Source organism: Pelodiscus sinensis, chromosome 6, assembly GCF_052426305.1.
Source record: "Pelodiscus sinensis isolate ZL-2025 chromosome 6, ASM5242630v1, whole genome shotgun sequence".
Taxonomy (NCBI): Eukaryota; Metazoa; Chordata; order Testudines; family Trionychidae; genus Pelodiscus; species Pelodiscus sinensis.
In genome coordinates this window covers 105069025-105095347 of record NC_143057.1, presented here as the reverse complement: position 1 = coordinate 105095347, position 26323 = coordinate 105069025, and the positions used below count along the sequence as shown (strand labels likewise).

The 26323-nt window shown below is 46.3% G+C and overlaps 1 protein-coding gene across 1 annotated transcript in view; it reads right to left on the bottom strand.

Annotated features, from left to right (window-relative positions):
- Positions 1-26323, bottom strand: part of RICTOR (RPTOR independent companion of MTOR complex 2) — a 139011-nt gene extending 112688 nt beyond the window's left edge. The window contains exons 1-3 of the mRNA XM_006139479.5: positions 26170-26323; positions 26016-26063; positions 1241-1338 (exon numbers count right to left, since the gene is read on the bottom strand). Of these exons, the coding sequence (XP_006139541.4) occupies positions 1241-1338; positions 26016-26063; positions 26170-26218 (195 nt within the window). The 5' untranslated portion in view covers positions 26219-26323. The remainder of the gene's footprint in view (positions 1-1240; positions 1339-26015; positions 26064-26169) is intronic.

Genomic DNA, 26323 nt, shown 5'->3' with positions numbered 1-26323 from the left:
GGCCCCAACCTACAGAGGCTCCCGGACGCGGGGCCACTCACACGCCGGGCACCCGGGGGGTGGGGCCACTCACGCGCCGGGCGCCCGGGGCCGTGCGTCGTGGGGCACGCCAGAGGCGGGATGCCCTTGCACCCGGCGCCGGCATGTGCCCCAGCGCCGGAGCCGCCCGAGCGCCTTGTGCCGTGGGCCCAGGGCCAGCGCTGCCGCCCGAGCCGCACGCCTGGGGCCGGTACCGGCGCCGCGCGCCCGCATGTTCCCCGGAGCTGAGGCCGCCCGAGCGCCGTGCACCAGGCGCCGGTGCATGTCGCGTGCCTGGGGCCTGCGCCTCCCGTGCGCCGTGCACAAGGGGGGGGGGGCAGCCCAGGTTGTCGGCGGGCGCACACAAATGCCCCGGCGGGCGCCATGGCGCCCACGGGCATCGCGCTGGGGACCACTGCTCTATTGGTTATCTGTTGCGCTGCGTATTTTTGCCATCCATTAAAGGGTACATAATTTTTATCTATATCTGAATTAGTCTCTTTTCATTTTCCCCCATAGGGATATTAAGTATCAGTTGATTAACTAATCGAGTAGTCGATGGAATTTCCATCAACTACTCGATTAGTCGATGGGGGCACTCCCACTGCGCCTCTGCACTTTAAATATAGTAAGAGCTCAGTAGGTCTGCATCCCCTGTCCTCCCCTTTCCCCCCGCACTACAGAGACGGTGCTGGGGGGAAACTGGATTTTCAGCCAGCTCTCCCAGCACCAGCTCCTACTTCCTCCCCCCTGCTGCCTCTCATACAGAGGCAGCGGGGGAGGTGGGAGAGCGACTAGTCGAGTAGTTACTTGACTACCCAATAAGCCGATGTTTAGTTGACTTCTGACTTACATCTCTAGTCCTCCAGATCTCTGGAAACTCTCCCTCTATCTCCATTCCTTTTTCCATGGAATTCTATTCCCTTCCCAATCTTATCTCAGCTTTGATCATATGCCAATCAAATCTCCACTAAAAAATATGACTTCCGTCACACTGCCCATAAGTGAATTAAAACAAAAATTCAGCCACAGAGAGGTACGTGAACTAATGCTTGATCTTATTTGTTCTGTCACACCATGGTGCCTGTCTCATCTAAAATCTGAATGGTAAGCTCTTTGAGACAGAAACTATTATAAGGCTCCTAGCAAATCTCTGGCATAGCACAAATAAAATTATCATTAAAAATTATCACTAAACAAGACGTACCAGTTAAGTTCTTACCTTAGTAAAATTATTCAAGTGGCCTAGTTTTCTCATATTTGAAACACCTTGTAATTTGGCCACATTTTGGAGAATCTCTCTCAAGTTATCATAGGGTTCTGCAAAAGAAACAAATTATTGTAGATACAATTTAAAAAAAAAAGCACGTGTCACATTTTCTCAAACATAGTAGATATTCTGTTTATTTTTCTTGCTTTTGGTTAAGGATCTGTACTGTTTTCCTTCAAAGAGATCTGATTTGGCTTGTGCCTACAACAATATACATATTTAAGTTTCCAGAATAAGTGGCACAAGCCCAAGAAGTAAACACACTCCTATTTCAAAGGAAAATTTTAGGAATACTTTGTTATTAAATAAATGTCAGCAAATTGTAAATCGAGATATTTATATATTCTTCAATAATACCATCCCTGAGTCCATCATAAATCTTAATGAATTTATCCTCAGAACCTCTTAGACTTAGAGAAGCATTTCTTCCTTTTTTACAGACTATGAATTAAAGCACAAAGAATGAGTGACTAATTCAATGTCACACAAGAATTTTGTGATCAAATTAGGAAGCGACCCTGATCCTCCCAATACTGGGGCAGTGCCTTAGCCACCGATTATTCTTCCATGCCAAACTGTTGGCATGAATTGTTTAACAGCAGCCATACTACATTCAAATAAAATATTCAACTTAACTTTTTGGAGATTAATGCCTAATACTACCCCAAGCTACATGACAGCTGGCGAGGGACTACTACCTCCACTTCTGTTAGGAAGCAGTAACAAGGAGGAGTTTTGAGTAGGGGTGGATCTACACTAATCTCCAGATACGAGGAACTGATTTCCTAAAGTAGCCAGACTGAGAACAAGGGACATTAGCCCTTTCAAGTCATCTTATCACAGACTGAAAAAGCATTATTAGTGAAATGTTTAATATATTTTCTATTGTCAAAATAAAACTTATAGCTGGAAAAAAGAACAGCAAGAACCTTCTGACAAGCCAGTACAAACTAGTCTGAAAATTATTGCTGTAATCATTAAAGAGCACTTCTCCCCATAACGCTTCAAACATGTTAGTGATCTTTGTCATTTAAACAGAGATTTACTGCAGATCAGAAAATCTCAATAAATGGACAAGCCTCTATTCAAGCCATCATCTGAACTGATGTAGAAGAGCAGGATACTAGCCAGCCCTACCAACAGGACAGAGGTGGCCAACCAATTAGAGACAAAGAGCCAAAATAGTGGTGGATACAGCACAAAGAGCCAAGGGAAAAAAGCTGTTGACGGGAAAAAAAATCGCCCCTTTAAGAGTTGCGTGTGGCCCAAGTACACTTCCGTCGGCTGCAGTGTCAGATCTCACTGCCCCAAGCCACACCATGAACAGACAAGGAAAAAAGGTCAGACCAGGGGAACACAGAACAGCTGCGGTTGTGGGAGCCGCAATTTTTCCTCTGAAGAGCAGTATGTGGCGTGCGAGCCATGGACTGGCCACCCCTGCAATAGGAAATGCAACCTTTTGGATGAAATGCAAATCAAAATCTACTCCACTAGTCTAACTTCCAAAAGTCATTGAGCACATCTGGTCAAACATGTACACACAGGGTAGGTTGGAGTGGAAATATATGGTAGAACCTTGTGCAACAGGGATAAACCAAATAAAATTCAGTAAAGAGATTGATTTATTTTTACACACACACACACACACACACACACACACACACACACACACACACACACACACACACACACACACACACACCACATCAAAAAGGATTTATTTACTTTTGAGAGAATCATATAATTTAAAGAGTGAAGAGACTCTGTTGGCTGGTCCATCATGATCCGAGTTAAAAATTATTCTGTATAGTTTATTTCTAGGGATGTGAAAGTGTAAACATATGAACAATTAACTGATGAGCCTGCGCTCATCACTTAACCTTCAGTTATACACCGCCCCTTCCACCCCAGGCTGCTGCCTCTAAGCCAGCTCCTGTGGAGCCACATGGCCCTTTTCACTCCGCGCTGCTGCCTCTGCCATGGGAGTCACCTTCCTCCGCATGTAAACGGGTAATCGCTGAAAATTTCAGAGGTTACACATTTACCTGAATAAATGCTTTTTAACATCCCTATTTATTGCTTTAGTTTTTTATCCAGTTTTAGATTCTTCAAGCTGTCAAAACACAATCAAGGAAAATTAAAGAGAATTTTGTTAGGGTAAAGTTATGATATTGCTTTTGGTTTAGATCACAACCCCTCCTCCCCCTAATTTCACGACTTATAACAGAAGGGAAAACTACCTCCCTGTTATTGGTCTCCTCTGAAAATATAATTCAACTGATTCCTATTCTTTTGGTTTTTGCTTTTAGCATGGCATAGGTGGCCATCTCCCTAGCTGACAAAAACGTTTGGATCAGTAACGCACACTCATTTATGTGGAAAGTACAGGTAAGTGGCCAATGCCTCCAAGCCATTTAAAATTTTAGCTTCAGTCCTCTAATAAATAGGAAGCAAGGAACTCCATAAATGATGAGATTTCAGCCTATAAAAAGTTTAAACTATAAGAGGAAGGCAGGTGGGCAAATAGGAACCAAGTTAAGTTATACCTTCAGAGAAGCTGAATTATAGGCAAGTGTATTTCCTTTTCTCTAATGATTAAATAGTATTTATTCATACAGACTACCAAGCTTGAAAGAAATCTGTTAAACTAATTTTCCAGGTTATGAAGGAGCCAGAAAGGACGCTAAGCTTTCTATGTAACTCAGTCTTGAATACTTTCCAAAACTCCTACCATCAAATCTCACTGCAGCACAATCTTGTTGTCCTGCAAAAGGGACTCCAATATATGATCTACAATACAAGCACAAAATTGAGATGACAAGAGATATTTTTTCCTATTAAACTACAAAGATGAGCAAAACAATTTGGTCCATTATAATCTGTTCATACCAGCAATATACAAACTGCAAAATCAAAACTGGAAGGGACTAGCCCACTGTATTCATGGTAGGACTAAGTACGGGTTGCACCTCCCTCAACTGGGATCTCTGGTCTGGCAACATCCATAGTCCAGAAGGATCACAGATGTTCTTGGATGAGAGAGGCCCAGGGCAGGAGGGCCAGCATCTGGGAGCCCGACAGGGCTGGTTGTAGTGGGGTCGGAGTTAGGGATGTTAATGACTAGTCCTCCGCGGCTTTGTTCCGCGTCTCCCTGGTCTGCTGTCTCTTCCCCCCCGCCCCAAGCAGACCAGGTGAGACGCAGAGCAGCTTTTCTCGCCCCGGAGGACGTGGGCGGCGGGACCGCGGCGCGTCTGGGCGGTCCCACCACCCGCATCCTCCGGGGCAAGAAAAGCCCCGTTCGTAAGTACAGATCTGACATAAGTCGGATCCGCGTAACTCGGGGACTGCCTGTATTGGGTAACTAGTAGCACAGCCCAAGGCCCATAAAAAGATTAAATTCTGATTTAGTATGTGACCCACTGTGTCATATTTTTAAAGCTTGATCTCAAATGTTACATTTATTCCTCGATTCATTCTTTATATAGAAAAGCAGCTTTTAACTCAAAGCTTTTGACAGAGGCTGAGTCATGGATTCAGCATATTTATTTATTGTTTTAGGCGATCGTAATAAACGTAGACCTTAACATATTTTTTACTATTTTAAACCAGCTTATTTAAAAAAAGAAAAAACAGCAAAATATAAAAATCCACTTTAAATAAAACCCAATTTTTATATTTTCCCAAAAACATAAATGTGTATCCACCTTTTTATTAATTTTAAAGGGAACAGATTTACTTACAAATTATTAAAATAATAATTTTTTATCTGAAAGAATAAGTGCTGTAAATACGGTAATGCTGTATTTTTCACATAAGTGATTGAACCTCAATTTTAAATGCAAAACGGAACTCAAACAGTGCCCCACTGCCCAGAGAGTGGGCAGCAAGAGAAGCAGGGGAGCACAAGGTAATAGTGAGGATTCCGTGCATCTCATCTGCTTGAAGGAATAAAAAGCACTGCCACCATGGCTGCTATTTTAGGGAAGCGAAGAAGACTGAGAGGATAAACCTGTTACAATGAAGTTTCTTGCATACTCACACACAAAAAAAGAACCTACACAAGAAAATGTTTCTAAAATTACCAAACAACACACAGTAATTTGCCCTCCTGGATACCAAGCTAAAACTGCAGATTAATAGATTTAACACAGTAAAATACAACACATACTTCAGGGGCAGTACAATCTGGCATGTAAATATCTGTACTTGACAGTTTACCGGCTACAGCCTATGGTAGAATTTGAAAACTCTATTTGCTCAGAGCAAGTGACAATCTCTTTCTGGGAAGACAAACATGACTGACTAAAACCAGTGATTTTTGCAGCCTTTGAACATTTTTAAATTGGTTTCTAGGTCATTTGGTTGTAAAGATAACCTTCTAAATGTAAACCCATCTCAAATAATTCTATCTTCCTGAATCCAAAGTCAGACCAATTCAGTAACTGCAGTCATAAACAAGACTGATTAGTTTCACTCTTGCTATTCTTAATCCTTCAGGATAGTGCTTAATGGATAGATAACTATCAGCTATTGCTGAGGCCTTGCACTGGTAAATGTGTGGCCTGGTTGGAATATTAACTAGACTGTATCAGCCAGTATGATGTGAGATGTCCAGTTTGAATCTGGGAAGAGTGGAACTATCCATGATTTAAGCACTGCCAATAACCTTTTTAATTTTATCCTGCTAATGCTGCTTGGGAAAGTTATGAGCAGAAGCAGAAGCAACAACTGGAGTTGTACAAAGGGAAGTTTAATCCAATAAAACCCCACGAAAAGGGAAGTTCCGCATTCCTCCTTTCAAATGTACAAGAACCCCGGCAGGGGCTCTTGTACATTTCAAAAGAGGACTAGTCAATTAGCCACATTTTAACATCCTTAATTAATATTCAAAATATTTTTACATTTTGGAAAAAGAAGGTGGAAATTGAAACCAGGCCATTCCTGAGGTGTTAATGGATAACCCTAATGGCTGAAACCAATGCTAACATTCAGGAATGCTGATCTGAGAATGAAAAACTCTTAGTACTGATGGAGGACAGTTTTAAATGGATAGTTTTGTGCCCGGCATCTTGCATGAATTTACCCAACTATACAAGATATACAAAATATAATTAGATACAAATATAATTAATTATAATTAGGGATGTTAAATGCAGTTATCTAGGTAAATGTGGAACTATATCAGAGGCAGAGGCAGCGGCAGCATGTGGGGAGGCAAGGCAGGAGCTGGTGCTTGCAGGAGCCAAAGTATTGCCAAAATCCTGCAGTAATGGAGGCACATTTGACAAATTAGAAACTACAACAACAAATACCTGTCCGCAGGTGACAAAGCAACTGGGTCAATAAAACCCCTAGACTATGGTGAACCTCCAGTACACTCAAAAGAAACAGGAAAAACTTAAAAAACAACAAATAGTCTAGTAGCACTTTAAAGACTAACAAAACATGTACAGGCAGTACCCGGGTTACGTACAAGACAGGGACTGTAGGTTTGTTCTTAAGTTGAATCTGTATGTAAGTCGGAACTGGCGTCCAGATTCAGCCGCTGCTGAAACTGACCACCAGTTCTGACTTACATACAGAATCAACTTAAGAACCCCAAGCGTCCCCAAGTCAGCTGCTGCTGAAATTGATCAGCAGCTGATTCCAGGAAGCCCGGGGCAGAGCAACTCTGCCTCGGGCTTCCTGTAGTCAGCGCTGGTCAGTTTCAGCAGCGGCTAAATCAGGACGTCTGGGGCAGAGCAGCTGGGGTGCTGCTGGGTTGCTCCAGTAGCACCGCTCCTCGGCACTACTGGACCAACCCAGCAGTACCCCATCTGCTCTGCCCCAGGCGTCCTGATTCAGCTGCTGCTGAAACTGACCAGCAGCGGCTGAATCAGGACCAGAGCAGCTGGGGTGCTGCTGTGTTGGACCAGTAGCGCCCAGAGCGGATGCTGCGGGACCAACCGGCAGCACCCCAGCTGCTCTGCCACAGGCGTCCGGAGAAAAGCCTAGTCTGCTGGGGGGGGGGGGCGTACTAGCTGCGCCCCCCCCCCCCACTCCAGCAGACCAGGAAGACACGGGCGGCAGACCGAGACGCACCGCGGTCCCGCCACCTGGGTCCTCCGTAGCTTTGCTCCCCGTCTCCCTGGTCTGCTGGAGACCAGCAGACCAGGGAGACGGGGAGCAAAGCCTCTGAGGATGCCGGCAGCGGGACAGCCGCGGGGCGTCTGGGCTGTCCCGCTGCCGGCTTCCCCCACGGCTTTGCAAAGCCTCCGGGAAGCCGGCAGCGGAGCGGCGCAGGCGCGCCTGGGGTGCCCCACTGCCCGAGCCCCCCCGCAGCTTTGCAAAGCCCCGTTCGTAACTGCGGATCCGACATAAGTCAGATCCGCGTAAGTCGGGGACTGCCTGTAGAAGGTATCATGAGCTTTCGTGGGCACAACCCACTTCTTCAGATGACCGGAGTGTTGGAAGTCCAGACTCAAGAATACATAAGAGAAGGGCGGTGAGCGGGGAGAGGAGAAGGAAAAAAAATGAAGGGGAGGAAGAAAAAAAGAGGGAGACTAGATAAGCTTCAGAGGATAGCCTAGTGAGTCTTTAACAGGAAAAACTTAAAAAAACAACAATTAGTAGTAGCATCTCAAAGACTAAATAGTTAAAAGAGGCTGATAAGAACCATTAGTTAGCACAGTGGTCTCCTACCTTTTTACACCCAAGATCACTTTTTAAATCTCAGAACAGGCGAAGATCTACTGCCCTGCCCCTTCCTTGAAGCCCCGCCCTCTTTATTCTCCTTCTGTCCATCACTTGCTATCCCCAGCCCTTACTTACACACTCTGATAAACAGTTTATTTTTAAATTATACAATATATAAAATTAAAATCACGTGTTTATAGTTATGAAATAAATGGTCTGTTTTTTATCCATGCTATTTAAATCTAAAATGGAGCATTTATAATTATACATTTTGTGGGGACAGAGTTGTGCTGGGAGGGCAGAGGACAGGGTTCTGTAGCAGGGGACAGAGTTCCAGTGGGGACAAGTTTCTGCAGCTGGGGACAGGGTGCCAGTGGAGACAGAGTTTGGAGAGTGGGGACGGGAATAAGGACAGAGTTCTGTAGCTGGGAACAGGGGAGTGGGGACAGAGTTCGGGGAGTGGGAACAGGAGAATGGGGACAGAGTTCGGGGAGTGGGAACAGGAATGGGGACAGTGTTCTGTGGCTAGGGACAGGGGAGTGGGGACAGCGTTCGGGGAGTGGGGAGTGGGGGCTGGGGAGTGGAAAGTGGGGTGCCAGTGGAGGCAGAGAGTCCCCTGCACCTGCCTCCTCCCAGGATTCCCCCCCCCCTTCAGAGGAAAACCAGCGTGTTCCTGCCCTGGGGCCGACACCCCCCCCCCCACGCATGCCTGCCCTGGGGCCAACCGCGCAGGGAAGCCCTGTGTGTGTGCCAGCCCAGAGGGCCGACCCCCACAGCGCAGGGAAGGCCCGTGCGCCTGCCCCGGTGCCAACCCCTCTGCCCCGGCGCAGGGAAGCCCCACGCACACCTACCCCGGGGCCGGCCCCCCTCAGCGCAGAGAAGCCCTGCCGCATATACTCCTGGGCCGACCCCCCTCCCTGCGCACACCTGCCCCAGGGCTGATCCTCCCTGCGCGCGCCTCCCCCAGGGCTCACTCACCCCTCCTGTGCGGTGCAGGGAGCCAATGCTCCCTCCCGAATTACACCGCAGAGCGGCTAACGCACTTCCAGAATCGCCGGAAGTAGCGCTAAGCTGTGGGACTTCTGTCCATCCCTGGGAAGCCGACACTACCTTCGTTTTCACTTGAGGTAGGTAGTGGGGCTTCTCGGGGGTGAGAGGGAAATGGGGGCAGGGCAGACAGGATGCCTCGCGATCGACTGGTAGAGGCCTCACGATCGACCTGTTGGTGACCCTGGAGTTAGCACTTGGAAAGGAAGATAACCAACACCAGACATTAAGAACCATTAGCACCTTCATTGTTTGGTTGGTTGATAATGTGCGAGCTATCCAATATATTCAAGCCATTAGTATAAGAATTAAACTGTGAATGAAGTTAAGCTCCAATACTTCTCTGTGCATTTGGCTTGTGGAAATGGTACACAATTAGTTGATAAGGTGCCAATGTGGCTCTGCAATTTCTGCAGGCTTTACAGCCCCTACTACTTTTAAACTGCAGTCACAGCAAGGTAAGTCCAGGACTCAGCATGGGCTGGGAGTGAAGCAGTCCCATCTCACACCAGGTCCCCCGCTGCACCTCTGCCTCCCCACCAACAAGGCAATGGTGCTGGGGGGAACAGGCTTCTAAGCCCCTGCCCCACACCTGCGCCTGCTTCCCCACCCCCTGCTGCTTCTGCTATAGAGATAACAAGGGGAGAAACAGGGGAAATGCAAGCAGTGGACTTGACTACTCTTTCATCCCCAATTAAGTTGACATAGCTACCTTATTTACTATAATTACGGACTAAGACAGTGGTCTCCAACCTTTTAACACCCAAGATCACTTTTTAAATGTCAGGTCAAGCCAAGTTCTACCCCATCCCTTCCTCAAGACCCCACCCCTTCCTTGAGGCCCAGCCCTCTCTATTCCCCTCCTCTCCACCACTTGCTATCCCCAGCCCTTATACACTCTCACTGGGTTGAGACAGGAGGTGCAGGCTCTGGGGTGGAAATTAGGGATTTGGGTGTGGGAAGGGGTGAGAGGTACAAGCTCTGGAAGGGAATTTTGATGCAGGAGGAGATGGAGAAGGAGATGCTGGCTCAGGGAGGGAGCTCCAGCCTGGGGAGTGTTGGGGTAAAATGGTGCATTGGGGTGCTGAGCAAGTCACCGGCTTATGGATGTGAGGGTTCAGGAGTTTGGGTGGGTGTGTGAGGGGCTCAGGGAAGGGAAGTTGGGAGTATGATGGGGACAGATTTGCAATGTGTGGATGGTGCAGGAGTGTTGTGGCAGAAGACTGAGGATGTGGGGATGCAGGAGTTTGGGGATGTGAGAGGCTCAGGACAGGGGATTCCAGTGTATGATAGGCTCAGATTTGGGGTCGGGGGGTGCAGGAATGTTATGATGCTGTGGCCAGATGGGGGCTTGGCCTAAATTGGGGGCTTGTTAGCCAGGCTTCATTTTTAAATAAAATATTATGTCTAACACAAAAGGTTTCAGCATTGTCTTTATTTCTGAGAGAGGAGGGAAACCTGTTTTGAGTCAGGAGTCACTGACCCACAGAAAAGTCAGTCCATGCCACACAAGTGACATCCAAAAAAAACCAACCTCTCTAAACCCCCCAAGCATCACTAATGTGGCCCCAACTGTGCTGGTAGGGGGGAGGGGAAATCTGGCGAAGGGGAAGGGACAGGGACAGCTCAGGCCAGTACCTGGGGATCCTGCAGCTGCGTGCCAGGCTCCGGTCTCAGGAAACATGTGCGCTGATTCCCCCTCCCCAAACAGCTGGCACGTTTCCTGAACAGCAGGGTCTGTACTACGCCAGCAACTTTCTTCCCTCTGCTGCCTTCCTGCACGCACGCGCGGATGGGGGGGGGAAGGAAAGGGAGGAGTCCCAGGACCACACCAGCTCCAACTTGTCAGACAGAGTGCCCACTGCTCCTCATGACAGGAAAGGAAGTGCCCAGCATGCAACAGACCTGGCGTTTCAGGAAGCATGTCGTCTGTCTGGGGGAGGGGGAAGTAGCCGACACACTTCCTGAAACCTGGACTTGGCATGCAGCTATGGGAGCCCTCCTCGCCCCACAGGAAAGTGGCGCTACCTCCGTTGTCACTAGAGGTAGCATCAGTACTGGCTTCCTCTTGGGGGAGGGAACAAGTAGGAATGCCTCACAATCAACTGGTCTAGCCCCCCCAATCGATCTGTCGATAGCGAGGTGTTCAGGTTGGGACTAAGATATGTCTCTGCATATCATCTATACTCAACAGGCTGCAGCATGTCATTGAGAAACTTACTAACCTAAGAAAAAGGGGGGTGGGGGAGGAGGAATAATGAGGAAAAAAATGAAGAAACTATAGCAGAAGCCTAGAAAGCTAGTAGGGTAAACAAATGGAGTGAAAGTTTTTAAAGTCCTTGCAACAAACAGAAAAGGACAGGAAAATGCAACAGCAGGTAACTGAAATAAAGAGGAAATACCAATTTGCTTGAAGGCATAAATACCAAAGTAAACTGCATCTCACCTCCTGAACAGTCATTTCCTGACAAATACAGAGCGCTGGGGAAGCCCTTTCACTCACTTCCCTCAAAACAAGAGCTCCCATCCACCACTCTGTACCACAGGACAGTAGCAAACAACGTTTAAAAAATGCTATATACACTACCCTGTAACATGTCTACCCTTAAACACTTTAGGACTAAATTCTTTGTCACTGGCTGGATGTTACAAGTTATGCCTTTTCTTGTTAACAATATTTTTTCTACTTATTAAAGCAACAGATACTTGTTTTATAAACAAATTTGTTTTATAAAATATAAAAGCAAGGGTTTATTAAGCAGTCATAGGAGTGTTCCAAGGAGTCTTAAAAATCAGTAATACATACACACATTTGCAAATCTAGCCAAAAGCATAAAAGTTATACATACTATAACATGGAAATATTACAGAATAACTGAAAGGTACCTAAACAGGTCATCTAATAGAGTCCCCTCTACTTAGGAAGGACTTAAGTATTATCTACATCAATGCTACTCACCTTTGGAAGCCCTGGGGGCCACAATGATACTCACAGCACATTCAGAGGGTCGCAACTTAAGTTGCGATTGCATATACATGCAAATATATATGCAAATAGCTTATTTCAGACTGACAGGCAAGAATTCAAAGTTTAAGGCAAAACTACACAACACATAGAAACAACACATAGGCCCCACTTAAGTCAGTTATGCTCATATTAATAAAATGCAATATTTACCCAATTTCCACCCACATGACCAGCACTTTTAATGAGCAATGACAGTTCAGAAATTTAACTACTAAAACGCATATCAACAGAAGACCATTATATTGATTACTTTTTTGTTTTGGTTCCCACGCACAGGCGATATGTTGAACCCCAGTATCACGGATTTTTCCTGACCATCTAAAATTCATCTTGGCACACCTGCAATGGTGATTCAACAAGAGCAGCAGAACTATAATGAAGGACCCCTTTTACCTGACAAACTGAGGCTTTGGCATGGGACCATACTACAAACTGAGCACATGGGTCACTTCAACAGCCCCAGAACAACTGGAAAACCCTAATATTCATTTCCATCAGTAACCTCTTGCAAGCTTCCTTTCCATAATTATATGATTCAGCAGCACATATTGAAAAACTTTACCATAGCTCCATAAATCCAACTAGATTTCCAAATCATGAACTTGCCACCAGTCACGACTAGCAACTGCCAAGTTTCAAAGAGTAGTCATTGTTCACTTCTCCACACTGAGGGGTTTGATGTTAGTGTTCTAGGGTTGCTTTGCCCAAGACTCCAGGAAAGGACTTTCTCCATCATAAAGCCATTAGTCAAACCAGATCTGCAGAACTATTCAGCCCCATCACTCCACATTTGCTGGCTTGGCCAAGGAGTAGTGCTCCAACATTTTTTATTTATATATATATAAACATTACATGGATACCATCTCTGAGTCCATAAAGAGTTCTAAAAAATCCCACCACTTCTGTACTGCCACCGATGCCATGCAGTAGGAACTCCTATAAAACTGGATTTACTTTTAAATGCACAATAGTAGACAAGCCCATAACATTCCTCTGCAACTCCTTCAGAAAGCATGCTGGAAATGGTGTGGATAGCAGTCCACCAGTTAGTTCTGGGCACAAGTCTGCCAGACTCCTGAAGGTACCTCACCATAAAAGCCATCCCAAATTGCCATGAACCTAGAAGCAGCGAATGTCACCTTGCAATCTTTGCTCACACTGCAGTGCACAACAACTGATGCAGCACATTGCTGTAAGGACATATGGAGTGAAATATAATATGGTCTGTACTGCTGCAAATGCAGTGTGAACACAGTTTAGTTACCCAGATATAAGCTAAGTATATCTAAATTTTTCCTACAACAATATAAAGTAAAATAGCCATACTTTTCAGCAGTTTTAGGTTTCCCTTTAATATTAATTCAGTCTTGATGTACATGTATTTTATGTTTATGTTTCCCTTTAAATGTGTAGATTAATTTATTTTATACTGTTACAGGTCTATAATAAAAATGTACAAAATGTATTATGTAGACAAGTTAATATGGAAAATGTAATTCTTGCTGTCTCCTCAAATAATCTGTTATATTTCTGTGTATGCTTGCTCATTGCATGGAGGGACTGTACAAATGTGCATGTATGTTTCCCCCAATTTAGAAGAATCTGTGGTGAAGACAGGTTGTTTTACTAATTTTTGTTTGCATGTTTTACTTTTAACTATCTTTTTTTTGCATCAGGAGCTACCGCCCCACCGAAAAAATCAGTCAGGGGCCACACACAAGTGAGAAGCAAAAAATCCGGCACTGATGTGGTACTCGACTAAGCAGAAAGACTCTCCACATTTCCCTCACACACCAGAACCTAGGCACGCCCCACAGGCTAGCAGATTTTGTGTGCTCCAGCACCACAGTGGGAGGGACTGGAGCGCCAGTGCAGGCTCCCAAATACCAGGGGGCCCTGAGCCATGGGAGCCAGATCCAGCCCCTGAACCTGAGGTTCCCCACCCCTGCTATATGTATTGGGAAATAAACTGTGAGGAGGTACAAAGAAAGGTGAGAAAGGGCTTCCATCAGCCATTTCTATGTCCATTTTCTGAAACGGTTTTATACACAAGAAAAGAAACAAGCACCTCCGCCCCTTATCACATTGTTCTTATTTGTTGTCTCACATTGTGGGAAGATAGTTAGCTCATGAGGTCATCAGACTGAAGAACTAGCTGAACAAAGAAGTTGGTAAATAGAAACATCTTTAAATCCACTTTAGTTTTATTTATAACCCTAAAAATAAGTGTTGATCCATGGTCCTGTGCACCGAGATAATTAAAAGCACAATAACACAGATTAGATTTAGCAGCTTCTGCTCCCCACAAAATAAGGAAGACAGGTTGAAATTATTTAAGGTTTTATAACTCAAAGCCAGCACTTTACCACCAAGAAATTAAGAAGCATTCAATGCAGATCCCAGAAGCACGGGTGTCATGTGTTGCCAAGTGAAATACATAGCGATTAGACTGTCACAAAGCATTGGGCTTGCAGCTATTGCTAAATCTACCTGGAATGAACATGGAGTTGGGAGAATGTGGTAGCTCTCTTATAATGTGATGTAACTAAAGTATAGGTTACAGTAGCCTATTAATAGTTCTAATTGATAAGCCTTGAGGAAGAGAAGTGCCTTGATTTCAAGCTTCTTCTGCAATTAACTTTGGCATCTTTTGTAAAATACGCAAAAATTCAATACGATTCTACCAAGAACATCAAAATATAGCTCTCCAACAAGATCACCACATTGCAATTCATATAATGCAGCCACTGGATTTGAAACAAGAATTAATTTATAGGAAGACCTATATTCTACATTATACAGGAGATAAGCCTAGATCAGTGGTTCCCAACCTTTTTTATACCGGGAACCAGCAAGCCCATTCACAAATGTTTGGCAGACAAGTAACATTTTATGTGTATATTTGCATATTCATTATGCAAATAAAGTACTGACCCAAGAGTCCCCTACACCCATGCCCCTAGTGCCAGCTTCCTGCCCTCAGAGCCTGCCAGTGCCAGTCCCACATCCCAAATGCCTCAGTGCCAGCCCCCTGCCCCTTAGAGTTCACCACCACCAGACTCTGCAGTGTCAGCCTCCTGTTTCCAGAGCCCCACTGCACCCAACCCCTCAAAGCCCTCCCCAGTGCCCTATCCCCAGAGCCCCCCCAGTGCCACACGTGCCACAGCTCCCCCACTACTAGCCCCACCCCTGGAGCCACCAGTGCCTGCTCCACCCCCCTCACCTAGCCCTGCGCTGCCTCCCAGCCACTAGCTGAGCGCTGCTACCAAGGTCATGGCTGCTCTAAGTCTGCCATGCTGGGCTTTGTGCGGCCCTCCTGCCATGCAGCAAGGCGCTCTTCCATATCCAGGAAGAGACCCTGCCCCTGCCCAGTGCTGGCTGGCTGAGAGGCAGGGCAGGACATGCCTCTCCCAACAGCCGTCGCAGGAGTGGTGTACACGCCAGTCCTCAGAGCTGCCACAGTCCAGAAGTCAAATGTCCGTGGCCCAGGGGTTAGGAACCACTGGACTAGATGACCACAATGATTCTTCCTGGCTTTAAAAACTATGGGCTTGATTTGGGTACAGGTTTGACCTCATGTGTCCAGCACCCTCAGGACTTGACTGGTCCCGGATGATGCAATTTGCCTGACAACAGAAGGTCTAAGGATGTAAGCAACTAGTCAACTATCTGATGGGCATACGCTTATCAGATAGTCAACTAGTGATGCGACTAGTTGCTTCTTCCCCCCCTTGCTGCCTCCATGGCCAGTCTGTTTGCTTTAGGTCATGTTCACACTCCAACTATTAATTGTGATTTTGTAACCAGATAGAGGCATGTTCACGTTAACCAGGTACAAGTACCGTGCTCAACTTGAATCTACACTGCAGCTTTTCTACCATCCCAGCATCCTTGCTGCTGTCAGGACATGTTTGTATCAATGTGTAACTGATTTTTTTTTCATAAGATACTCATCCCTTCTGGGAAATGTTAATTTTACTGGCAAAGAGAACTGAAGTAAACTCACTGAGGCAAGTGGCTCATTATTGCATCCAGATAGAAGAAGAAAGGAACTAGGATGAACATTCCCGTTGCAGCGAACGTAGGATGAGCAAAGGCTCTATCTACATGTAAACTTTATGTTCTTTGTTAACATCAGCCAAAATCCAAAGAAGTTTTTCTAACTTACACAACATAGGGATTTTGGGACGAGGTTGGTTAAAAGTACCTGGTCATAAAGTGCATTCCTAGGACATTTTTGTTTTGTAGTAGGCCCCTAGTCAGATTGAAACCACATTGCATTAGGCAGTATAAAACCATAGACAAAGAAAATCTCTTCCATTTTGGGAATGCTGAGCAGCTCTCAAATGCCTCAGCAAGGGACAGCATATTGGGATATGCTCAGAAGCATTGCTTCATGAGAAGCAATTTACTCTGTGAAGTTTTACTACACAGATAGCTGGTAGGAAGGAAGACCCTTGAAGTGAGGACCGATATGATTTGATGCCCTACCTTCTTTGTGAACACAGATCCTGAGTGAGTTACTCAAAGACAACCATGAGCCAACCTAGGCTTCTTGCAGGGGCAAAGCACAGTTAATTGACACATCTTTAACCATACGCTTGAGAGGCATTTTAATCAGATAACTGTAAGTTAAAACATGTTCTAAGCAGGTTGTTCCTGATTAAATGTATTCTAAATAATGAGATCCTCTTAGAACTATAAATGGATAATAATGTAATTTTTTCTTTTTGCTAATCAGCTTTTTCAGGTTATTTCAACTAGGGATGTTGACATATAGATGTTTAAACAATTAACCAATAAGTCTGGGCTTACTGATGACTACAGGCAACACCCGCACCCCTTGCTGCCTCTGAACCACATTCCTGTGCTTATCATTTACCCATTGACAGGTATACATCCTTACACCCCTACTTAGAAGTATGATAAATTACTCCTGAGCAACACATCAACTAACTCCCAGAACACACAGCTACAGCCTCTCAGAGAAGTGGAATTCCTATGCCAACAGACGTTCTCCCAATAGTGAAGGTAGTGTCTTCATTAAAGTGCTACAATAGCACTGCTGCAGAGCTGTTTAAGTATAGACATGCCCTTAGACTCATTGCTGCAGGCTATAAAACAGTACAGATGTATCCCTAGTTGCTGGTAAGATGAAAGCAGCTGGAGGACAAAGACTAGGCTTACACAGATATAGAAAGCCTGTGGCATGGCCACCATGGGTGGCCTATGTCAGCTGACTTAGGATCAGAGGCTGAAAAATAGCTGTGTGGACTTTTGGGCTCAGACTCGAGTCTGAACTCTGGAACCCTTTAAGTCTCAGAGCTTGGGCTCTAGTCTGAGCTCAAACATCTACACAGCAATTTGCCAGTCCTGTACTCCAAGCCCCCTAAACCAAAGTCAGCTGACCCAGACCACCCATGGCCATGCCTCAGGTCTTTTACCCATATATAGCCATACCCTAACAGAGCTAGCCAGATGAGTAAGGCAAGGATTTCTTCCCCTCCCCCGTCACTCTTAATTTGCAGGTACAGGCAGTCCCCGGGTTACGTAGGTTTGTTCTTAAGTGGAATTTGTACGTAAGTGGGAACTGGCGTCCAAATTCAGCCGCTGCCCCAGGCTTCCTGGAATCAGCTGCTGATCAGTTTCAACAGCGGCTGAATCTGGACGCCTGGAACAGAGCAGCTGGGGCGCTGCCGGATAGGTCCCCGCAGCGCCGCACCTCAGCGCTGCGGTGACCAACCCGGCAGCACCCCAGCTGCTCTACCCCAGGTGTCCCCAAGTCAGCTGCTGCTGAAACTGATCAGCGGCTGATTCCAGGAAGCCCGGGGCAGAGCAACTCTGCCTCCGGCTTCCTGTAGTCAGCCGCTGGTCAGTTTCAGCAGCGGCTGACTTCGGGACGCCTGGGGCAGAGCAGCTGGGGTGCTGCCGGGTTGGTCCAGTAGCGCCAAGGAACCAACCCGGCAGCGCCCCAGCTGCTCTACCACAGGCGTCCGCGAGAAAAGCCTGGTCTGCTGGGGGGGACCAGGGAGACGCGGGCAGCAGGACCGCCCAGACGCGCCGCGGTCCCGCTGCCCGCATCCTCCGCGTCTCCCTGGTCTGCTGCCCCCCCCAGCAGACCAGGGAGACGCAGAGCCGCTTTTCTCGCCCCGGAGGACGCGGGCAGCGGGACCGCAGCGCGTCTGGGTGGTCCTGCCGCCCGCGTCCTCCGGGGCAAGAAAAGCCCCGTTCGTAAGTACGGATCCGACGTAAGTCGGATCCGCGTATGTCGGGGACTGCCTGTACTCTACAAAGAAGAACTCACACTGGAAGGAAAATAGTATATTGCAGCACAAGCTCTTCCTCTATCTAAATGCATGGGGGCCCTGGCCAAACAGGTCTCTTTAACCTGAGAGGCTTCTTCCTATATACTAATCTTCACTTGCAACAAACAAGACCAGGGAAACTATAGACCATCCAGTCTAAACCTTGATATCTGGAAAGGCTCTGAAACAAATTATCAGAAAAATCAGTTTGCAAGCACCTAGTGGACAACAAGATTAGAAGGACAGCCAATATGGATTTGTCAAGAAACAAATCATCCAACCAACCTAATTTCCTTCTTTGACAAAATTACTGAGCTAGTAGTAGTGGCAGAAGATAGGATATCTAGATTTCAGTTATGCTGTGGCACAGTCCTACATGACAGTTATTAGCAAATCCAATAAATGTTGTCTGGATGAAATTACTATAAACTGATTGTACAGCTGATTGACAATGAACCACTGATAGCTACTCTTTGAGTATGGTCTTTCAAATTGGGATGACATAACTATTAGGGCTCCACAGAGGTTAGTCTAGGTCCAAAACTATGTAATTTTTTCTTCATTGACTGGGACAATGGAGTGCCAAGTATGCTTATAAAAACCAGCAGATGTCCCCAAACTGAGAGGGACTGCAAAAACTTTGAAGGCCTGGGATTAGAATTCAAAATGGCATTGATAAAGTGGAGAACTGATCTGAAATCAAAAGATGAAGTCCAATAGGTATTAATTGGCTAATTAGCATACTCCTGAAAAAAGACCTGGGGGTTATAGTGGATCACAGATTAAATATGACTCAACAATGTGTTGCAGTTGCAAAAAATGCTAACATAATTCTAGAGTACATTAGTGTCTTAGAAGTGCAACATCTGGTAGAGATAACTACCTCGCTCTATTTGGCACTGATGAGGCCTCAACCCAAATACTGTATCCAGTGTCAATTTTAGTAAAGATGTGGACAAACTGGAGAGAGCGCAGAAAGTAACAATACGAAAGAAGTTTAAGAAACCTGATACATGAGGACAGTTTCAAAAATTGAGCATTTGTAGTTTTAAGAATAGGAGACCGAACGGTGCCTGGTAAAAGTATTCAAATATGTTAAAGGCTGTTATAAAGAGGATAGTGATCAATTGTTCTCCATGTCCCCTGAAGGTACGACAAGAATTAATCATCTCAGTTTAGAAGAATGAAGATTCAAGACAAATACAGTAGACTTCCGATAATCCGGAACCTATTATCAGATAGGCTGGACTATCAGGAGGTACTATAAGCTGGTTATATATATAAAGTGTTCTAAATCCTTTTTATTGTACATACTGTATACAGTATACTGTAATGTTTTAGTTTTTTTAAGCCTTTTTTACCCTTTTGCCTCAGTTCAGCTGCTGCCGCTGTTACCTTGTGACTCATTTTTTGCCGAAGCTCACTCAGTAGGCTCTTGCCATTTTGATGCTGGACTATCAGGAGTGCCGGACTACTGGATGCCGGACTACTGGAGTTTTACTGTATTAGGAAAAAATTTTCTAGCCATACAGATAGTTAAGCACTGAGAACAGGCTTCCAAAGGAGGTTGTGGAATTCCCATCATTGAAAGTTTAAGAATATTTTAAGCAAACATCTGTCATAGACCATGTAGATCCACTTAGCCCTGTCTCAAAAACCAGATTAGAGAACCTTTCAAGGTTCCTTCCAGCTGCACATTTCTGAGAAGGACCTATTGCAAATAATCAAATACTGTCGCATTTCTACTGCAAAAATACTTATCGTAGTCAAGGAGCACAGAATGGTTTTCAGAGTGATCTCACACAGAGCTGCAACCATAAAATTGAAAGTAAAAATTGTCAAAGCATGAGGTATTTCTACCACCCCCACCCTCCACACACACACACTAAATTAATATCATATATTCAGCTGTACACAGCCAAAATGCCTCACTTTTCTAATGGCCCAGAGTATGAAGTGGTGGCCTCAGCTCATTGCCAAACAGGACTCTTAACTGACTTGGATATCTGAGAGTCTTTTACGACTCAATACAAATAAACCAGTTAAAATTCTATTTAAAATACTACTGTTCCCTTGGATATGTTATATTAGCTTTTTGCCAGGGTGATTCAAAACATCTTCAGCCATTGGCAATTGTATAAGATTAACAGAGGTGTTGATATCTAAACGTACAGTTCTACTAAAACCAAAATATATTAAGTTCACATTAAGCCTGAATTTATAAAGTCACAGAGTTATTGGACAGATGAAGCAACCATGCAAGTGCTTTACTTAATGCACAAGTAGTCCCACTGACCAATTAGGGATGTGAACAGATTGCCCAGTAATCATCATCCGTTAAGGTTATCAGTTAACCTGCAGCCCCACAAACTGGAGGCTGTTCCAACTGGACTGGAGTGGTCCCCCACCCAGGATAGTGCTTAATCATTTAACCAGTTAACTAATACCTATCATTAATGTTTTTGCAGCACTGAGTACTTAGTGTCTCATTTTGTTTACAGAACTCATTCTGTTTGGTTTTTAGATCACCACATTAGCAACAATTTACATTATAAATAGGTAGTCAGCATTAAAAAGAAAATACTACAATTTCTTTTGTTTTAATTATTAGACTTTTTTGTGCCTGTATCAGAAATCTCATTTTTCCAGAACTAAAAAGAGAATTGACCTAGTTGACATTTAATTTTGTAAGTAAATTATGTATGGCCAGAGTCATGGTGTGTCAAGTTCCAGTCTAAAGGCAAGTAGCACTGCTTTATTACTCACTTTTCAAAACAAGGTTCATACCAAAAATTCACCTTAATTACTCTGTAAACTTGGAACTACCGTATTTTCTGGCGTATAAGGCGACTGGGCGTATAAGACGACCCCCTAATTTTCTAGTTAAAAAGACTACCCCCCCTTAAGAGGCTAACCGGCAGCACCCCAGCGTCCCTCCTGGCTTTGCTCCCGGTGTCCCTGGTCTGCTGGAAACGGTCCCCAGCAGACCAGGGGCACCGGGAGCAAAGCCGAAGCGGCGGCGGGGTGCCGCGCTTCTGAGGCTTTGCTCTGGCAAAGCCTCAGAGGCGCGGGACCCCGCCGCTGCTGCGGCTTTGCTCCCGGTGCCTCTGGTCTGCTGGGGACCGTCTCCAGCAGACCAGGGACACCGGGAGCAAAGCCGCAGCCGCGGTGGGGACCCGCGCCTCTGAGGCTTTGCCAGAGCAAAGCCTCAGAAGCGCGGCACCCTGCCGCCGCTTCGGCTTTGCTCCCAGTGCCTCTGGTCTGCTGGATACGGTCCCCAGCAGACCAGAGGCACCGGGAGCAAAGCCGAAGCGGCGGCGGGGTGCCGCGCCTCTGAGGCTTTGCCAGAGCAAAGCCTCAGAAGCGCAGCACCCCGCCGCCGCTTCGGCTTTGCTCCCGGTGCCTCTGGTCTGCTGGATACGGTCCCCAGCAGACCAGGGACACCGGGAGCAAAGCCTCTGAGGATGCCGGCAGCGGGACAGCCGTGGCGCGTCTGGGCTGCCCCGCTTCCGGCTTCCCCCGAGGCTTTGCAAAGCGCCTGGGCTGTCCCGCTGCCCGAGCCCCTCCGCGTCTTTGCTCCGCGTCTTCCTGGTCTGCAGACCAGGGAGACACGGAGCAGCTTTTCTCGTCCCGGAGTACACGGGCGGCGGGACCGCGAGGTCCCGCAGTCTGTGTCCTCTGGGGCGAGAAAAGCCCCGTTCGTACCTGCAAGTCGGGGACTGCCTGTATACCCGGCATATAAGATGACCCCCGATTTTTGGGGGATGTTTTTTAGCATAAAAAGTCGTCTTATACGCCGGAAAATACGGTACTCTATTTCACTGCTGCAATTATACATCACAAATCTTATAACTGTTGCTATAATTCCTGAAGTATTTTCCTAACCAGCATCCTATTACGATTATAACACATTCAATTTTGACTCTGCTTCCATCAATTCCTCACCATCCTACCTCCCTGAGAACATGAATCTATTCAAAATATCGACTTCTGAAGCAACACACTTCTATTACAAGCACCAATTCAATACAGCTAGGTTTACATACAAAATGCAACCCTCATTATCTTCTACAGACAGGTAAGACCTTTGGATAAGAACACTTTTGCCTTAAAACTCGGAGGAAAATATCAATGCTGGCAACAGGACAACTTGTTTTCCAACAGAGAAAAACACGAAAAACAGTTAAACAAACATTAGTCCTTAATGAGGCAAGTTTAATTACGTGTTAGGTAGGCCAGCAGTTCCCAACCGCCGGGCCACAGACCTTTGGCTGCTGGGTCGCGGCAGCTATGGGAACAGGTGTACACTATTGTCACCGCAGCTGTTGGAAGAGGCATGTCTTGCCCTGCCTCTCAGCCAACCAGGCAGGGGTGGGGTCTCTTCCAAGCCATGGAAGAGCACTTCCCTGTGTAACAGGAGGGCTGCATAAAGTGGATCCGCGCAGCCCTCCCACCGCACAGTGAACCTCTCTTCTGTGGCTGGGAGATGACCCACCCCTGCCCAGCACTGGTTGGCTGACAGGTGGGGCAGGACATGCCTCTCACAAAAGCTGCGGCAAGAGGAGAGGCACTGGGTGGTATTCACCAGCCCCTAGAGCTGCCGCAAAGCCAGCAGCAGAACAGGTCTAGGTGAGGGGCGAGTGCAGGTACTGGGGGCTCCAAGGGTGGTGTTAGTGCTGGGGGGCTCTCGAGGTTAAGCTAGTAGTGGGGAGGCTCTGAGGTCAGGGTTAGCACAGGGGGCCTCTGGGGACGGGGCTAATATTGGGGGCTGGCACGGAGGGAGGGGTTGGTTTCAGTGAGGTTCTGGAAACAGAAGGCTGGTACTGCGGAGGGCTCTAAGGGGTGAGGTGCCGGCACTGAGGCATTTGGCATTAGAGACTCTGAGGGTGGGAGGCTAGCGGGGGGGAGGGGTCTCTGGGATCAGTGGCTAGCACTGGGGGATAGTGAAAGTCTCTAGTGATTAGGGCTGGCGCTGGGGGCTTGGCTTTTGGCAAACCAGCAATGTTTTATTTGCATATTCATCATTTGCATAATGCATATGCAAATAGTATATCAGACTACCAAACATTTGTGCATGGGTTTGCCAGTCCCCGGTATCAAAGAGGTTGGAAACCAGTGAGCTAGGCAGTGATTTTGAATTTGATTTGTGTATGAACGACCTGTTTTGTTCATTCCCTCTAAGGCACTTGGCACTGGCCACAGTTAGAAGACAGAATAGATGGACCTTTGGTCTGATCCAGTATGTCTGTTCTTATACTGCCTTCCATATGTCTGATTAATGTGTAGCAAGTGTTTTTGTAGCATTGTAATGTTTTGCCACAGAAGAGAATGTATGTTTATCAAGACCAAGTCAGTGGACTTCGAAACAAATAAACACTTATGGTAATTACAAAATAAAGTGTTTAAGCTGTAATATGGTGACAGGAAGTCTAGAAAATATGTTTTAAATAGGGCTGTCACACAATTAGAAAATTAAGTGTGATTAATTGTGACTTTTTTATATCTCATGATTAATCACAGTTTTAATTGCATTGTTTAATAATAAAAACACATTTCAATGTTACTGATAGTGGCATGGTGTGTGTGTGTGTGTGTGTGTGTGCGTGTGTGTGTGTGTGCGCGCACGCACACGCTTGAGAGCACTGTCTCTTTAAGCAGAGCTTTCAGGACCCTGAACACTTTTTCAGCCAGCAGCAGCAGCTATCATCAGCACTCACTTCTGAGCCAACAGCAGACAGGTTCCACCATACCATGACCCTCGCTCAGCAGCAACTGGGATCATAGGCAGGGGGAGTGAAGACCCCAAAATCAGCTCCTCCCCACCCCCACTGGGCACAGCAGACAGAAAACATGATCTCAGTCCACTGCAGCTTGGCCAATAATGGTTCCATGGTATGCAGGAAGAGAGAAATCAGGAGCAGCAGCGGAGCAGGGCAGGGGGAAAAGAACTACCTGTGCAGAGGCATGCAGCAGCATCCTTGTGTGCAATTAATGCTAGTTAAAAAAATGTTTGTATGTTTTGAGGTGATTACATGTTTATGATTGACAGACCTAATTACTACTTTTTTATTACAAATATGTACACAACAAGCCGATGCATAAAAAGGCATAAACATGTTTAACATATTTGGCATGCAATCTCTTTGCAATTACATTGCAACACAATCAAGCCACAAAATTGCATGTTCTTACTTTCAGGTGATATTGTAAATAAAAAGCTGGCAGCATTATCTCCCATAAATGTAAACGAACTTATCTTAGTGATTGGCTGAACATGTAGTAGGACTGAGTGGACTTGTAGGTTTCAGACTCTTACTTTTTTTTTTATTACATAGCTATACTCAAAAACAAAATAATGTGTAAGTTTCCCTTTCATGATAAAGAGATTGAACTGGGTTACTTGTATGAGGTGAACTGAAAAATACTCTTTTCTATGGTGCAAATATTTGTATTAAAAATACAAAGCAAGTTCTATACACTTTGTATATTGTGCTGTAATTGAAATCAACATTATTGAAAATGTAAAAATCCAAAAATATAAATAAACTCAAATTGGCATTCTATTATTAACAATGCAATTAAAACTAATAATGATTTAAATTTCCATCAAGTTAATTTGTGTTAAATTAATCACTTGTGTTAACTAGTACTGACAACTCGAATCTTTAAAACAACCAGCAGTCCCGTGGCACTTTACAGACTAACAAATATATTGTATCATGAGCTTTCATGGATAAAACTCACTTTATCAGATGAGTATAGATTTTACCCACGAAAGCTCATGATAATAATGTATTAGTCTCTAAGGTGTCACAGGACTGTTGGTTGTTTTTAAAGTTACAAACTAACAGGTTACCCCCAGGGACTTTTAATCCTAATCTTAAATATTGCATCTGATCCCACTAGAACAAATATGGAACAGGTTTGAAGTGACGGCTACAAGACTTATCATAGCCCCAAAATCATTTATTACAAATTGTTGAAGCACCATCTGATACACAGTGACAAAATGAGGTGGGTCTGTAGGTTGACTTGGGTGAGATTTGGGCTGGAGAGCTGTCCAAACCCCATAAGAAAAAAAAAAACACCACCACCTGCAGCCAGTAAATAATTACCCTGAAGAAAGGAGGCTTCTACCAACAAGTACAGAGGAAGGAGAGAAATGTATATGTACCAGATCCCACGCTCACCCACAGAGATGGGGGAGGTGACCCATATACCCCTAGCAACAACCTCACCTCTTCACTACAGCCGTCCAGACTGTAATACTGAAAATAGCCTCCTGCCTCTCAGTGCTTCTGCAATCTGGTTACACACTAGAAGCCTACTCCCCATGGGTACCGGCCAGTGTCAGGACTGCAGACGGGCCGGAAATCCGCTCTCACCTGGGACAGCAATCCAGGGCTCTCCGCCCCAAAGCAGCCACCTCTCATGTGGCTTAAGCAGCCCCCCGTGACGCACACAAGCCCCTCGCCCAGGGCAGGGATGGGATGGGACGGGACGTGCCTCCCTCGGCCAGGCCCCCCCGCCCCGGCCGCGCCTTAGGGTCCGTGTTTTACCCACCTCACGTAGGATAGGGGCGGAGCTGGACTCCTAGGGCACCTAGTGACACCCCAGCCTGGCCTCCCCAAGGCCAGCCCCCCCCGCACGGGGCGCCCCCGGCCCCGCTTACCTCGGCTGAGATCGAGCGGGACGTTCTCCTCGCCGCTGTCGTTCCGACCTGCGGAAGGGGGAGGAAAGCGGAGAGCCTGTTAGCCAGGGCGGGGAAGGGACGATGCGGTGGAGGAGCCGCGGCGCCTCCCGCCGGGCCTAGCCGGGCTCCTTACCTCGGATGCGGAGGTGCCTCAGCGAGCGGGCGCGGAGGCTCACCGCCATGTTTACAGCCCCGCAGTCACAACACCGGAAACCTCGCCCGCTCTCGCGAGGAGACAGAGCCGCCGCCGCCGACTCCCGCGGCCCCTACCGGCCTGTCGCGAGGGG